The sequence below is a fragment of the Empidonax traillii genome, unplaced genomic scaffold (assembly GCF_003031625.1).
Source record: "Empidonax traillii isolate 1590-97213 ecotype Southwest subspecies unplaced genomic scaffold, ASM303162v1 scaffold217:size1918799, whole genome shotgun sequence".
In the NCBI taxonomy this organism is placed as follows: domain Eukaryota; kingdom Metazoa; phylum Chordata; class Aves; order Passeriformes; family Tyrannidae; genus Empidonax; species Empidonax traillii.
In genome coordinates, this window is record NW_020955410.1 from 1,792,575 (window position 1) to 1,809,239 (window position 16,665).

At 35.2% G+C, this 16,665-nt stretch overlaps 1 protein-coding gene across 1 annotated transcript in view; it reads right to left on the reverse strand.

The window, feature by feature from the left end:
* MALRD1 (MAM and LDL receptor class A domain containing 1) overlaps window positions 1–16,665 on the reverse strand; it is a gene marked incomplete at its 5' end in the record, with an annotated part of 241,799 nt that overhangs the window by 181,902 nt on the left and 43,232 nt on the right. The window contains 6 exons of the mRNA XM_027887586.1: window positions 901–1,313; window positions 2,933–3,300; window positions 4,607–4,712; window positions 4,865–5,017; window positions 15,464–15,584; window positions 16,354–16,521. Coding sequence (XP_027743387.1) covers window positions 901–1,313; window positions 2,933–3,300; window positions 4,607–4,712; window positions 4,865–5,017; window positions 15,464–15,584; window positions 16,354–16,521 — 1,329 coding nt within the window. The remainder of the gene's footprint in view (window positions 1–900; window positions 1,314–2,932; window positions 3,301–4,606; window positions 4,713–4,864; window positions 5,018–15,463; window positions 15,585–16,353; window positions 16,522–16,665) is intronic.

Genomic DNA, 16,665 nt, shown 5'->3' on the forward strand with positions numbered 1-16,665 from the left:
TATGTTTATACACCTTTACAATTCTACAAAAGGTCTCAACAGAAAATGAGTGCTCTCCTTCTAGGTGCCTCTTTGCAAGCACAGCAGTACTAATACCTTTTCCTCCAAAGGGGATAGAATTCCTCTCTACCTAATAATAATCTTTCAGGAAATAAATGTGAACAATCCAAAGAAAATATTGCATTTTATCCTTTTAAAAAATGAAGATGGAAGATTTCTTTTTCTATAATATGGGGGAGGTGGGGTAGGAGGTTGTTAAGTTAATTTTGTGACCAGTTGACAAGTGAACTAACTAATCCTCTAGTAACCCTGCAGAGTATCTCAACCAGACTAAACATATCACATATAGTGAAAGGTAAATAATATTTACTATATTTAAAGAGTGAGAAAATAAGTCAAGATTTATAGCTTTAACTTACTCTAATCATATCTTTCTCCAAAGGATATTTGATTGTTTAGTCTATCCTGGTAGCCAAGTATTTTGAATTATATCTTTTCTGGCATTATATAATTAAAGATTAATTTGTAACTCTGAAGAACAAAGCAGAGGATATTCCTTTTAACAGTCTTTACATTAATGAACCAAAATTTTTGCCAAGCTGTTTTGTAGGAGATTTTAATAAGCTTTTTTTTCATCCGATACTTGAAAAACAAAAATACTATATACTTTAAATAACACATGTTCCTGTTCAAAACATTAAAATTAAGTGCTTTAGGGGGAAAGTTTAATGCACCACGACCACCAAAATGATTTTATATATTTCTTCGAAAAACCCTACAACTCTATTTCAAAGTAAAATTGATCAGTTACAAATAGCTTTGAGATTGTGCAGTCATTTATATACTCTCGGTGTTTTACAGTGAAGGAAATAAGCACTTCACAACCCAGAAGGATCATACCTGAAATGGCTTAGAACTGCTGATGTGGAGTGTTTGTCTGATCCATCTGTTCTCTTGATTTCCGAACTTGTACCACAAGGGCCATCCCATAGCATTACTCACAGTTCTTTTGAAGACCGACAGCTTGTAAACTTGTTTTCCAAACATGTGATAATGAAAGCGGAAAACACAGGTTCCATTGCCAGAAGGGCTGAAGAGAGGACTAAGCAAAACTGCTTTGTCTTGGAATTGGCGTGGCTCAGAGGATTCCATGTAAATGTAGTGACCCCTGACTGTGCCTGTCGTGTGATCCTTTAAAGGGCCTGTATTAACCGTGGGGGTTGGACCTCGTATTCTAATCCAGTCAAAGTCATCCTTTACGCTCTGTTCCCAATTGCACAGCCCATTTTCAAAGTTACACTGTAGGTCAGGGTCTAAAATGTAAACAGAACAGATTGTAAATCTATTTAACAGATTGTAAATCTTTTAAATTTAAAAAAAAGCAGTAACAAGGGGGATAATGCATTATTATATTTGTTATCCTTGCAAAAAGTCTTTCAAATTTACAGAAAAAGACTATATCTTCTCCTTGAAAACATTCCTGTCTGAAGGATAAATATGTACATAAAATAATTACCTTCTCTTTTAATACATATCTGTCAAACTGCACATAATTTATTGAATAAGTTGAACTGTGAAAAACATTTCATTATCCGTCTTATTAATTTCATGTATTATTACAATTAAATCATGCAAAGTTATTTAACTGAAACTGAACTGAGCAAAGGAGTTAAAACTGAGGTTAATTAAATGAAATAAGCCACAGGATACAGTCTTGCAGGTATGTGTAATAAGTGATCTGATTTTTGCATGTAGTCCTAAAAATAGGTTGTTGTTGTGTTTTAGATCTTTATTATCCTCAATAATAGTAGCACTATAGCTTTATCAAGGCTAAATTCAAGAGAGGCTTTATAACACAATTGCACTTTTTTACTTGACACCAAAGCAAAATATATTGATTAGCCCAATTACTTCGAATGTAAAACAATAAAATGTGTCAGGGGTGGTGAACTTGCATTCCAACTTTGCATCTGCTCTTCATAAACAGTAACTAAAACTATAGCCAATTTTTTTTTTTTTAATTAAGCTGTTACCTTTAATGATGTTTAAAACTGCAACTCATATTTTACTGTGGACATCAAAATGGGTTATAAAGAAGATAGTCATTGCACAGGGGGAAAACTGAGATAGGAAAGCCTTCACTTTCTTTGAAATTCAAAGCAGTTTTAAGTTGATAATTGGCAAATATGCCTGTAGACTGATAACCCCTCAAGTATGTAACATATCCCAAGTTTCTTGAACTGATTGTGATTTGCATAATTTAGTTACCTTAGGATGTGATAAAGCAAGTGCTAGTTAATTTTATTTTATATTAATGTTCTTGAGTTCTTAAAATTGATGCATGCTTCAGGGAGAAAACCATCAACAGCACCCTTCAGCACTGCAAGGTGAGCATCAAAAGTGTGAATGACTCTGGGCTTTCTTCAGTACTTACAAGTTCTTTCCTTGAAAGGGATAATTATGTCCAGCATGAATACTATCTTTAGTACAGATATTTTAATATTTTTTTGATAGTAACAGTATAAGTCATAAGAAAAGAGATGACATACACTCCTCTCAGTCCATCACTATGTCTTACACTGGACTTTCATCAGTATAATGAAAGATAGCATGCTGACCCAAATCAACTGGTAGACTGCAAATTTTCTCTTTTAAAATAACCTTGTAATGCATGTTCATGCTTTACATGAGTTCAAGAAATATAACTGGTTTGGATAAGGGAGATTGAATTGCATTTACCCTCAGTTGTAACTCATCATATGCATTTAGGTTTAAAATTATCATTCTGTTTCATCAGTAACTGTATTTGGTGGAATCATCACTGGCTATGACATTGATAGGCTGTAACAGTTCTGTATTTTTTCACTCCAGGGTTGAACTGGCAAGTAAGTTTTTGTGTGATGTAAGGCAAGTAATAATGGAAATTACTTACTACAGTTCTCTTCATCTGATCCATCCCCACAGTCATCCACAAGATCACAGACCAACAAACTGTCAATACATGCTTTTGTCTTTTTGCACCAAAAGTGATTTGGACCTTCACAACTTAATGCTGGAGGTGAGAGAGCACAGTTTTCAAATCTAATATCATCAATTGCTGAGACACCGTCATAAAAACCCAGACTGATTTTATCAAGTGAAAATTGGAAAGGATGTGGAAGGCGTCCAAGTTGAATGACTGCCTTCAACCACTGATTTCCCTCGTTGTAGTATGTCCTCCAAAGGACAGTAGGCTGTTTCAGCCCATCTACAAGCAATTGCAGCTCTGCAGCCCCAACTGACTGTCCATAGTTGTAATACCTAAAACGATAAAAAAGGAATGTTAAATGGACAAATTATGAAAGTGGACCACATCAGGTAAAGTAGATACATACAGTATATTTTCTGTTACTATCTCTGTGACTATAGGAAGTCCCTAGTGCCTATTTCCAGTTTACCTGTAATTCAATAAATTTTCTCACTGATGGTAGGATAGACTGCTATATCAATCTAGGCCTCATTTCAAGAATTGAAGATTTTGAAAGGAGAAGCATGCTTCATTAAATTAAAACCCATAACTGAAGAGACACATTGGCTTTCATATTAAACAACAAACACTCAGGTGCATAATTTTTTTTTATAAATTTAATTATAAATTTAATTAAATTTATGTAATTGTAAAGTTTCAGAAAGGAAAAACAGAACCCTTACTGAATACAAAAGTACATCTTGTATCTATGTTAGTTATGGTTAACATATTGCCTTTTACAACATTTTTTGAGGATTTCAAAGCATTTAAAAATAATAAATACTTAGGCTGGCAATTGTACAAAACTGGAAGCAGAATCATAAATACAATCAACAACTTGAAATTTCCAAACCTATACTCCAACTTCAATTCATGAATCTTGAATAAAAAGACATTTCCTCTCCTATGGCAGATGTATTTGATACTACTGAGACAAACTGCACTTAATAGCATCAAGGTCAGGCCAAAGATTTATTTAAACGGTAGTACTGTTTTGACCTTAGTAAACAAATTATCACCAATTTTTCTGCCTATCTTTAAAAAGATTGCAAAAGGTCTGAGACAAGACAATAACTCAGAGTGTTTGTTTGGGTTTGGTTGTTGATTTTTTTTTAATGGGTTTTGGGGGAATTTTTTCGGGTTTTTTCTGTGTATATAAAAAAAAAGGAATTTAAAGCAAAACACCTATTCTCAGACTGGAGCTTTTGCTTAAAGATGATTAAATCTGATTTTGGATGCTGTAAGTGACTCAAGGACCTGCTAGATTTTTCAGTTTTCTCCTGTTCTTGAATAAAATTTCACATTTTCTAATTTATTTAACTGAAGAATTATTAGGAAAAAGACTGTGGTATTTGTCCACATACATGCAGGCACAAGCCTTTACTATAACTTTGCCAAGAGCTTGACAACAAAGTCATCCCTTGTTGCAGTTCTGTTCTCCAAGTGCTTCTGCTTATATGTACATCTATATGATTATAGAATAAAATGAAACAAATACTTGAGAGGAAGTTGCATTTATTGCAAACTAGAACCTCAATTTCAGTCCACAAGAAGCAATATGAGATGATCAAGGAATTTTATACCTAAATTATTTCATACCAAAAAGACAGTGTGCAATTTGCTCCAGTTTGCCTGAACTTTGGGCTTCGTAGCCGAGCTATTTGTGAAATGCTGTTGCTGCTCTTCAGAATGAACATAAAATGACCTATTAAAATAAAACAGAAAACAACTTTTCAGGCTGAAGAAATAAAGGGTTTCTAAAAATTTTTAAAAGATTCATGCCTTCCACTTTAAATCTTGTTAAAGAGCAGATTTATCAACTCCATTTCTCTGTTTTCTAGGCCTGACTTTTCTTACCTTCAGGTTTGTTGTAGGTGTGATCCCATGGAGGAGCTTGCTTCTGAAACACAGGTGGAAGAGCACTACTGGAACTTCTTACCCAGTCAAATTCATCTCCATTTACAGTTTCAATCCAGCCACAGCTCTCTCTTTCAAAGTCACATACAGCAGCTGAAATGAAGACATATTCTATTTCTTTATCTAACATTACTAAACAAGTTTTTCCAGTATGAAAAGGAAATAAAATGTTTCTAATACAACAATATTCTAGAAATACATCTAAGAAAGGGTCATGGAGAGGCAGAGTGTGGCTTCATAGTAGAGATGAGGTATTTGTTTAATAATAGCTGGGAAAACCCTCAGCCGAACAGGAACAACCAAGCCATCACCATCCGCAATGTGTTCAGTAAAACAACTCCTTGCCTCTTAAGGTGCTGCAGTCAAAGTACTGAAAGAACGTGAGGAAGTGCTGAAAACAGACCTCACAATCCTCATGCTACAGAGCAAGAGCATAGGGCACACAAAGCGGTAACAAACCTTCTGCAAGACCTTTTAGGGAACAGATAATGGAACTAGAAATCAAAACCCCGATTTCCTGAATGTCAGCAAGCATGCCAATGGTGACAAAACCCTTCCTCTATTCATAATGGGAATTAAGTTAAGCATCAGACATTACTGAGACACTATGATATCGGTAATCCCCGAAACAAAAACTCTGCAGTGAAAAAGATCTGAAAAACATATTGAGGTGCGTTCTTCAATTCTTCACTTCAAAGAGCAGTGATATTTTAGAAAATATGTATATTCCAAACGAGTGAAAGAAAGGAGTGGAATGGTGTCATGTATGAATGAATGTAAATTGAAAAATATTGATTATGTTATAATGAAGAAACACGGAATTTTAGAATGGTTTGGGTTGGAAGTGACCTTGAAGATAATGTAGTTCCAAACACCCTGCCATGGGCAGGGACACCTTCCACTAGACCAGGTTGTTCAGAGCCCCATTCAACCTGTCCTTGAACACTTCTGGGGATGGGGCATCCATAACTCCTCTAGACAACCTGTTCCAGTGCCTCACCACCCTCACAGTAAAGAATTTATTCCATACATTAGATTTTGCTCTTCTTCATTTTATAAGAAATCTTCATAAAATAATATTATTATCTTTTAAAATCCTGCAATTATAAGAGGCTTTTAATGAAGGAAATTAGGAAAATTACTTAAAGATTTTTTAATCAATAATTTATCATATACCTAGAATAAATAAAACAAATATTCAGGCATGACTGTCGGAATTCTACCTTTTTTTTTTTTTAAACTCTTATCACAACTTTCAGTGGTCATATTATGATATTCATATTTCAGAATATTCATATTTCAGAATCATATGAAGTCTCTTGGGGAATAGGATTATATCTGTGTTTATTTATGGAAGATATGGGAGGATTTTTTATTCGTTTGTTTTGTTTTGTTTTCCTCTTTAGAAACTGTGCCACATTGTTATAAATAAATTTTTAGAAAGAATAAAAAATTAATAATGAGGCAAATTAGTATTATTGTTGTCTGTGGCCTCTAAAAAGACAAGGCTTTGTGGATTATTAAGCAAAGCACATAGAAATCCACGGTTAGCTTTAAAAAAGTCATTCCACAAATATGAAAGAGCAAATAATGTTTAAGAGATCAAAGAAAATATAATTTTGCTGTACACGTACTGTATGTGGGCCAGAAATGTCAGTGATAAAGTGATATAGATCAAATGTGACTAAAAAACAGAAGGAAGAAATTTTTTGACAGACTGTTTTGATAGAATAAAATGAAGACAAAATATACCTACAAATATTCAAGGATTGAGGCATGAGAGAAATGACTGAAAATCCCCTGACAGAACATAACGATAAGAGAGTATGGAGAGCTATTTTTGATTTGCTTTTTGCTCAATAGAAGAAACCATTCTATATTCCCAGCAGAACAGCAACAAAGAATATGACAGACCTTGGACACAGATGGTTACACCAAATGAGGCAAATAAACAAGGTAAAACTGTGAAGTCTAAGCCTAGACTTCTTGCATCTGTAAGTTGTAAGACAGACAAAACACAAAAGAAAGGATGCACCAGACCATTTAGTTTAAGCATGGATGAATACATTGAGATAAAATAATCCTGAAACCTTCAACTGAATCTCAGACCAACTATTTAACAGCTAGGGAAAATACAATAGAGCAAGTTGGTAGAGCCTGGCTGAAATGCACTTGGATCTTGATGCTTGATAACACTTCAATTACCTAATTGTCTTGTCCCATAACTTCTTCAACTGGTACTTCCATTTTAGGCAGATTCTCCAGAAAAAAAGGCCGTTGCTTGGATACTACTATAGTTTCTTTCACAGTGAACTCACAAACTCACAAATTTGCCTTCTCTCCTAATATGTTAGTTTTTGCTTTTCTTCTATTTCTTCTTTTTTTACATGCTCTCTTACACTCTAAGCATCACATGATCCTATGTGCTCCACCAGGCTGTGTTTCACGTGTTTGATGACTTTATCTGTAGTGTTTCTTAAACTTCCTCTCATCTAGTTACTGCATTTTTGCACTTAACCTATCAAAATTTTTAATATTTTCTAACTTTTTCTTTTAGACTTCACCTATCTTATTCTTTTAACTTTTAGTGGTATCCATGCCACCTATGCAGATACCTTATGCTTTGCTGCCCCATTTAGCCTCTTTTTTGATGTTTTGAGAAAGCTGCCTTTACATCTTCAGCAGACTTATTTTTCTCTGATCTAAGTTGTTACCACAAGGCTCTAGGTTTGTTTCTGTGTCCTTTTCTGTTTTGGGGAGCTTTACTCAAAAGGTCTTCTCAAATCAGACTTCAACTTCTCTGTAATCTGAATGATGCCTAACAGGAATTTACCAAACAGTCCTGCTGAAAACAATATTTTAAAAATAAATGTTTAAGATATTAGCACTTCTTTAAGACTGAAAGTTCATCAATCTCTACAATCCCCAAAATCTCTCCTTGTCTCTCAGCCCATATAAGTCTATACAGAAGGCACCATAAAAAAAAATCCAGATGAAGAGATATTATGACTTCGACTATGACCATTATGAAGAGATATTATGACAATTACTGACTTTTTTTTTTTACTTAAAAGCTGTTTTAAAAGGTTCTAACATGCCAAAAAACTCTGAACGATTTTTAATCAGTAATTTTAAAATGAAAACAAGTTTAACTCTGGACATACTCATCCTAAAAAACTATTTTAACCCCCTTTTTAACACAAACACACTGAAAAGTGTCTCATCTGCCTTCTCATATTTATATTTTCTATCCGAGTTAACATTTAATAATTTCATGATGTACATTCAGTCAAATAAGACTGTACTTTTTAGGTGAATTGGTGTAATTTCCACAGTGAAAAACTGAATAGACGTCAATTAAAAATTATCGTAAACATTCATCAGCAAGAAGCAATGTTAACTGGGGAAAAAAAATCAAAAAGCATGTCACTATTTGAAGCTCAAATAAGTTGGCTTTTCCTTCACTTTCCATCTCCCAGTATTATCTGCTATCATTTTGAAACAACAACAACAACAAAAAATCCACATTTAAAGGTTTAGGGCAAACAGGTATGGTAGTCTCCTCTACAGATGGCTAGAGGAAATAAACATTCCAGAACATTTTCTTTTGCTGATTTCTGTTGGGAAATCCATTTCAATAACCATGAAGTTGTAAGAGACCTATTTGTGATTTCAGTCATGTGGGCTTTTTAGTAATAGACAAACCTATCTTGTACATAACGTCGAGGCATATATCTCTTGTGAAATGAGAAATAGCTTTGTGTATAAGACAGACAAAATATGCAGAGTAGAAAGATTTTGTTATAAATAAATCTAGTGATTTCACTGTGCACCTACATTTTTAAGAACTAACTTCACTACTGTCTCAGAACTTAGCTGTAGGAGTTGCAAAGATTAAGATTTTTATGAGGGGAAATAAAATTCTGCAAAAATTCAGTGCAACTGAAGGGAATGTTCCTGGTTTTCCTGAACTATACAAAAATAAAATCCAACAGTCACTATTCAGACCATCTTGTTATTCTCTGTTTTCTCTGACAGTGAAGCTCATGCAATATTTGTTGTCACAGTGCATAATTTGCAAGGAACCAAATAAGAGGAACTATACAATGAGACTTATTTTTTGCCAAAAAATACTGTGTATGTATTTGCTGAAACAAGTAGAAAAGTTAGACTCATACCTTCTGGGTTCCTAGAAATTCTGAAAATATGTGTGGTCTCTGTGACAAAAATGCCTTTGTTCTTTCCTCCATGCTCTTCCTTTCCACAACCTGTTTCCCCTTTTCCTATTCCACGACTGTTCTTCTCTGACCCCTTCTCAGTCCTAGTATCACTGGAAATCCTCACTCTCTCACCTCATTTCCCCAAATAGCTCCTTGCTCCAGGTCTTCTCACCTAGTCTCAACTCTCTGTCACTTAACTGCACAATTTATACTGATCCCTCCCAAAGCATCACTGCTCCACATCTCTGTCCTTCATTCCCATTCTCTCCTTGTTTTCTTTTCTCTCACCAAACTTTTGATTTTCCATTATTATTATATCTCCTGACACTTTATCACAGGCACCTTGACCAGTTGGTCTTAGTCTTTCCTTCACAGCAGCCTAAATCCCTCCTGTCCTGGCTTTCTCCAGCCTCTTGGTTATTCTCTCCCACATCAGCACGCCCAAGCAATGCCCTCTTTTTAGATGTTCTTCACCCACTGTCAAATGTGTTTTCCTCTCTCTATAAAAGTTATTTTATTCCCATTCCTTCACCATTTAACTACACAAACTGATTCTAGTGCAGTTGTCTCGCCACTTCCAGTATTAGGTACCTTCTCCGATTTACAAGCTGACGATCTTTTCACTCCTTGAATTTAAACTCATTTTTCTGATCTGGGAGTTCAAAGGGTTTGAGATAACAACAGGTTTGATTGGAATGTGTTGGATCGAATTTATAGCTGTTTAGATATTAACTGGCACACTCCTGTGCTTGCCATGGTGCTTGCTTTCCTAACTGTTTATTAGAGCCTAGTGCTCCTTAGTAGTTTCCTCTTCTTTTCATTGCTTGCTGTACTGCTTATCACCTTACTCTACTGTGCTTGGGAACATTTTGATAACAACACAGGAGATGTGCCTGCTGGCAGATGGCCAGGTCATGGCTGCTGCTGTACTGGAAGGAACAGGCTGGAACTCCAGTGTGAACTCCCCTAAAAGGGACTGTGACCTGTGGATGAGGACCCATGGGATCAGGACACCCTGGAGTGACTGTGGCTGAGAATAAACCCGTGTCAGAACATCCTGGTAAATTATTTCATATTTATTTTATATAAAAACCCATATAGTTTTTTCTAATAATCCACACCATAAGTAGACAGAGAAAATAAAAAAACACAAAAGACAGAAGGGAAAAATAAGCAAAGGTCAGACAGAATATCAAGAATACATTCATGTTACTAGATTACTTTGCAACCTGATCTTATTCCTATTCCATCATCATAGTTCTAAGGTTGGAAAAGTGAGCATTTAGACTTTACTAAATGCATAGGATGTAGATCACAGAAATCATGCTGTGCATTAATCTTCCAGAGCACAAACACACAGTGTGACAGGTATGGTGGGTCACTGCTATAAATCTGCAGTTTGAAAAAGCTGTTGCTTCTCTCTTCTGCTTCAATGCATGGAAGTCATGTATAATAGCTTTATGCCATAGTAAATTCTTCATCTGTAGAAGAAAAGCTGGAAACCCTAGTCAAGGGTAGCAGTACTCAAAAAAAACCAAACCCAAAACAAAACAAAACAAAACCCCCCAAAAAACCCAAACAAACAAAAAAAATCAATGTCTTATGTCTTTTGGGGATTTTCTTTACTTTTCACAGCAATCAGAATAAATTTGAATTATTTTTTCAGTACAGAACATACCTTTTTGTAAAATGCAACTGAGAAACCTGGAAGAAAGAATAATCTCATCCTGTGTCAGCATCAAGAACATGAACATATTTCTATGGTCAAAGGACCCAAGTAGAGAATACAAATTCACTGACAGCCTTGTATACGAAGAAAAGTAACAGTAAGTTTCTTGCAAACACTGTGAGCTCAGAAATCTATTTTTAGATAAAAAGTCTGTCCAAGAAATGGAAATCTTCAACTGATTTCTCCCAGGCCTGACAGAAAAGAACAATTCATTCGAGGGGCAGTGAAAACCAAGAGATGTCTTGAAAATTGCTGTTGTGAGATAAGAAAATTGTGTGGAGACCCTGCTTATCAATGGACTTAGTGGATCAAGCATATAAGGAAATCGTCTCACTGGAATTTAAGATAATAGGATGTAAATTGAATATATTTTGAAAGACCCATGTAATATTCTTGCCTGGTTCTCATACAAAGAAGAAAAACATCAAGAATGTTAAGATGCATACAATCATTATTAGATTGAACATCATGGAAAAAAATGTGAATATTGATAAAAAGAACGATGTAGTTGTAAAAGGTGAAGTAAAAAAAAAAAATTCTATGTTTAGCCAAGTTCAGAAATTAGGAAAAGTGCCTGAAAAAAATAAAGTGCTTGCATCCAATTGCAAGAATATACATAACAAATACAGAAAGTAATGGTGTGCTTCATAAGCATAAAGATGGTGAGATAACATTTGAGAAGAATTACGAGAGCTGTTATAGAAGTGCTGTAGACTACCAGACTAACATGGTGGAAGGCAAGTTTACTGCTTAGAAATGGTCAACTTGCCAAACTACTTGTAAGTCCCTTTGTGTACCTACATTGTGCTTCCCACTTTATGATCTGCAGTGCTAGCACACACTGAGCCAGCTCAGCACTATCAATGATTTATAAGTCAGCAACATATTTAGAGCAAAGATCACCATAAATATAATGGCTCCAAAGCTTAACCTTTAACATGGCATTGTTAATGTATTGTCTGGGCAACTGAGACTTCGGTATAATAAAAGTTTCTTCAGTCATGCAATTAGAGGAAAAAGAAAGAGAAAATAAGTTACCACATAGGCAACTTGCAATTAAGCCTAGTCTAGGACTGATTAAACACCAACGGGACATTTGTCTTCACCTTTATGTATGATGAAATGAAGACACAGGCTGAATAGCTAAAAGGCAATATAAATGGCAAAAAGCCCAAGTAGATCCTAATTTTCATGATTAAAAGCTACCAGTTCACTGCTATCCCAGAACAGTGAAAGTTGCTTGTGACTAAATCTGTTTAGAATGTTTTTAATTAAACTATTGATTTAGAAGTGTTATTATGTTGACAGAGAATACCCAGTACCTGAGTTTACAAAGCATAATGTGAAAACAATCCAGACTATCATACCCAATGCTGCATAAGGTGAATAAGCATACTTTGAAGTAAAGTAGAAAAAAGTATGAAGCAAATCAAATAGCGATGGAGTGTCATAAGAGTTTTAATATGAGTAACGTGGACAGGGAGGGAGTAAAGAACTCCTCTCAGTAGTGCCTGGAGAAAAGAGAAGAAGCAACAAGGACTTGTTGTTGCTGTACTCCAGTGATCAAACACTGGAACAGGGTGTCCTAAGTGGCTATGTGTTCTCCATCCTCATAGACATTCAGAACCTAACTGTGAAAAGTTCTGGGCATCCTGCTCTGATGAACCCTGCTTTGAGCAGGGTGGAGTTTAACCAGATGATCTTTCGATATCCCTTCCAACCTCAGCTATGCTATGGTCACATCAGAATTTTCTTTACTCTGGCCCACAAGAGGAAAGATATTCTGCTTAGTGAACATTTAATATTTGCTTCTGGTTTTAACTAGTCAAACAGTTGTCTAATAAAACAAAACACAGTTTCATATCTTAAAGGTCTGTATATTTTGGATACCTATCTTTCTAAACACCTAGAACACTCAACATGAGTGCTCTAGCCAAGAAAGATAGGGTACTAAATCTATAGAGAAATTACATTAATACAAATAGAAGATGTAAATATTTCTTTTAACTGCTAATAGTCAAATAGATTTTTATATAACTGAGCAACAGCTTTCAAACATCCTAATAAAAACTATAAAATATAAGCAGTGAATTTGGATTGTATTAGCATCTGTGAAGAAGTTTGTGCTTTGTGATGCGTAACAGCGCAGAAAATAACTGGAGAATCTTTTCTACAATATTTCTGTTATTTGTGTGAAAACCATCATGCTATATTTTTTAAAGAAAGCTTGTATTAAATAGTGCCCATGGCAACTTCCTTTGAAAATGCATCATGACTTTTATAGCAAAATTGATAGTTCAAAGCAAGAGACTCATTTTCAAAAGTATGACTGTGATTTCTTATGCAGAGCAGGCAACTGAATGAATCAAAAAGACTTTTGAAGCTACATGGAGACTGAAACATTTCCAAGCTCCCTACTGACTGTACAGTGGAGAGAGAGACTCTGAGATGCATCACCTCCCTCTACTTTCCCACTTCTTTGTTTCCATGCAGAGAAAGCCTAGGCATGAAACCTTGACTGGAGTCATAACACATCCAAACAGAAAATGCTGAATCACATTAAATAATATCTGTGACCATGTTAGTGGTATTGGTGAAAGCCGTGGCATCTTCACATCAAAATTAAGTATAAAAAATATACAATTTGAATGTGAGTCTGTGACCACTGCATTAGCATTATAAAATAAAATACTCTCTTTTACGCAGTAGCTTCTACTTAATAATTAATCAAAAACTTTTTTTCTGGTTTCAATACTAGGACAAAAATAGTTGCTACAGAAAATAAAAGGGGGAAAATTCACAGAACAAAATCAAAGTGAAGTAACTATTTCTCAAGAGCTTTTACTTTTAATTAAAGTGCAAGATTTATGAGGTCATAAAAGCGTTGCAAATAGGACAAACAAACACAATCAGAGGAGCTTAACAACATAGATTTTTAAATTTTCACTTACGGCACTTGGCTTCATCATGGCTGTTTGAACAGTCAGGTGCAAAATCACAAAGTTTGTCAGATGAAATACATTGTCCATCCCCACATGAAAAAAATCCCAGTGGACAGTAAAAAGATGAAGCATTAGCATCTGCAAATTCTGTTTCCCCTTAAAAATCAGAAAAAAATATATTAATAAAAACACACACGTATGATCTTTTAATATAGCAATGTACTCGGCCTAAGGAACATAGCATCACCTATGAAGTGTGCTAGATTATATCACAATTGGTAAGAAACACAGCTGATCTTAATGTCTGATGCTCTTAAACTTCATATTCTTCTCCAAAATATTCACATTTTTATGTGCTAAATTATCAAATACAGCTTACTGTTACACAGCCAGGCTGTTCAGAGGTGACGGGCTGTTCACAGCTGCCTGCTCTTTCCCTTGAGGATGGGAGCAGGTGGTTCCTCTGTGTTCAGATAGCAGTGAAAGCTGCAAGAATACAAAAGCTGGATGCTTCACCACTACCAGCTTGCACCTCAACCTACACATTACAAAACACCCCAAATTCCAGTGAATGGGGGAACAAAAACCAGAGTCCACTGGTTTTACTTCAGTAGTTTTCTGGAAACAGAGCTAGTGAGAGGAATGATGCAGAGCTTCTCATCTTTAATGTGTAACTTAACTTTTTAAAATACTCTTCTTTCTATCCAGACAGGGTTTTCTTTAAAAAAACCAAACAAAACCAAAAGAAAACAAAAAACCCCCACTCCTTTCTAAAAACAGTATCTGTGTGACTAATGAGTAAGTGGGGAGGGAAAATAATTAATGTTTCTTTAAATACTTAGCTACCATCGACATGTATATAGGGATCAGAGAAGCCTTAAAAACACAACACTGAAGTGTTCTATTATGCTCTTAAATTTTTCAGTAGCAAAGAAATTCAACTATTGGCTGGCTATAACCCAGCAACATTACCCCTGACTGCATATGTGCCCATGCCACTTTTGAAAAGTAGCTATTATTATCAAGAAGACTAGAAGTAGCTGTCTGACAGAAGGTAAGATTGTTTTATATTTCCATCTGTTGGCACTTTAAGACTATAGAATAAGAGTACACAGACAAGTATGGTGGACACTTATTATAATATTTTAGATATTTAACAATAATAATGGAAAGAAGCTTCCTGTCCTAAAGGTAATGCAGTGGAATTTGTTTTCCAGTGCAAGATATAAGATGCTTTGCTTCTACTTTTGAGTCCGAATGTGGACGTGAGCAGGTACTACACAGTAAGTGGTATCTGGAAATTCTCGCCACAGCTCACTTTGCAGAATTAGGAAAAACTACTTATAGCAGCTACTGTATAACAGGATGAGAGAGAGCCTTCATTATAGAATTGTAGAATGGTTTGGGTTGGGAAGAACGTTAAAGATCAACCCCTCTGCCATGGGCAGGGTTACCATTCACTAGACCATGTTGCTCAAAGACCCAGCCAACCTGGCCTGGAACACTTCAAGAGAGATGTTTGATTACAATAGACACTTTTTTCTCAGATCATCCTCCACTTTATTAAAGGTATTTTCAAGTTGTCAGTCAAATCACAGTTATACACAACAGACATTGGGGAAAATGTATTGAAAACCACAAAACTTGCCTTCACTTTCCTGGCTGACACCTGAAAGTGTTCTATTCACAACTACACATTCCTCTGTTATACTGATGTCATCAATAGCAACAGTGGCATTTGTTGTTAGAATAGTACCTCGTAAAATAATCTGTAAAGATGAAAAAAAAAGTTAGTTCATTAAAAGTGACATGACAAAAAGACATGCACACATGCAATATATCTATAATATTCCATTATAATTTACAACATTTGCACAGGAAGTAAACACTGCCTAAGATCAACTCTAAATACCAGCCAGGAAAAACTACAATTAAGACTTTAACAGGTTAGAAATTTGCTCCTCAATTGTCAAAGCCATAACTACCTTTACCTATGGAAAGTTATGCAACCCAGATGACCTTGTTTCAATCAAAACTGGTAAAAGCCATCTCTATTGATGTCTGTGGATGCCTTATACGTGGAGGTGTTCAAGACCAGGCTGGATGGGGCTCTGAGCAACCTGGTCTAGTGAAAGGCACCCCTGCCAATGGCGGTTGGAATTAGATAATCTTTAACATCCCTTCAAATCCAGTCAATTCCATGATTCCAGGATTCTAGGATTCTTCTGCCTTTAGGCAACATAATTAGGCCCTCACTTTGATGAGTATTTTTTTATAGAAAGTTCAGTTTTGAAAAGCTATTGCACTATTGCTACTTGATGTTTATTACAAAAGGGTATTCTAATGCATAGAATATTGAAACAATGGCCACGTTCTTTTGTAGTTGCACCTGTAAAAAAAAGTGAAATAAAATTCTTTTTCATATGAGCATTAAAGAATAGAAATTCTCTTTTTACATTTCATCATAAAAGTAAATTAGTTCTAAAGGCCAAATTGGAGTAACTTTTTGAAAGCAATATAAATGCAATTTCTAATTACCTGAAAAGGTAATTCCTCAGCTGCACTTTCTACAGGTATATTCCCTTTTGTCCACTTCATCTCAGGCGATCCTGAAATGTCACGTAATTTTTCCAAACTTCCATCCAATGCAGTTCTCCTAAAGACAGAAAGCTGGGAACCCTGAGATAACCTGTACCAAAATCTTACCTGTTGAAAGAGTTTTTAATGAAACACTTTCAAAAGTGTTGTACATAATCAATCTGAAATAAGTTCAGCACCAATTCATATATGTACATTATAACAAAGAATGACATGACAGGTCTAAACACAGACTTGGAATAAAAGAAATGG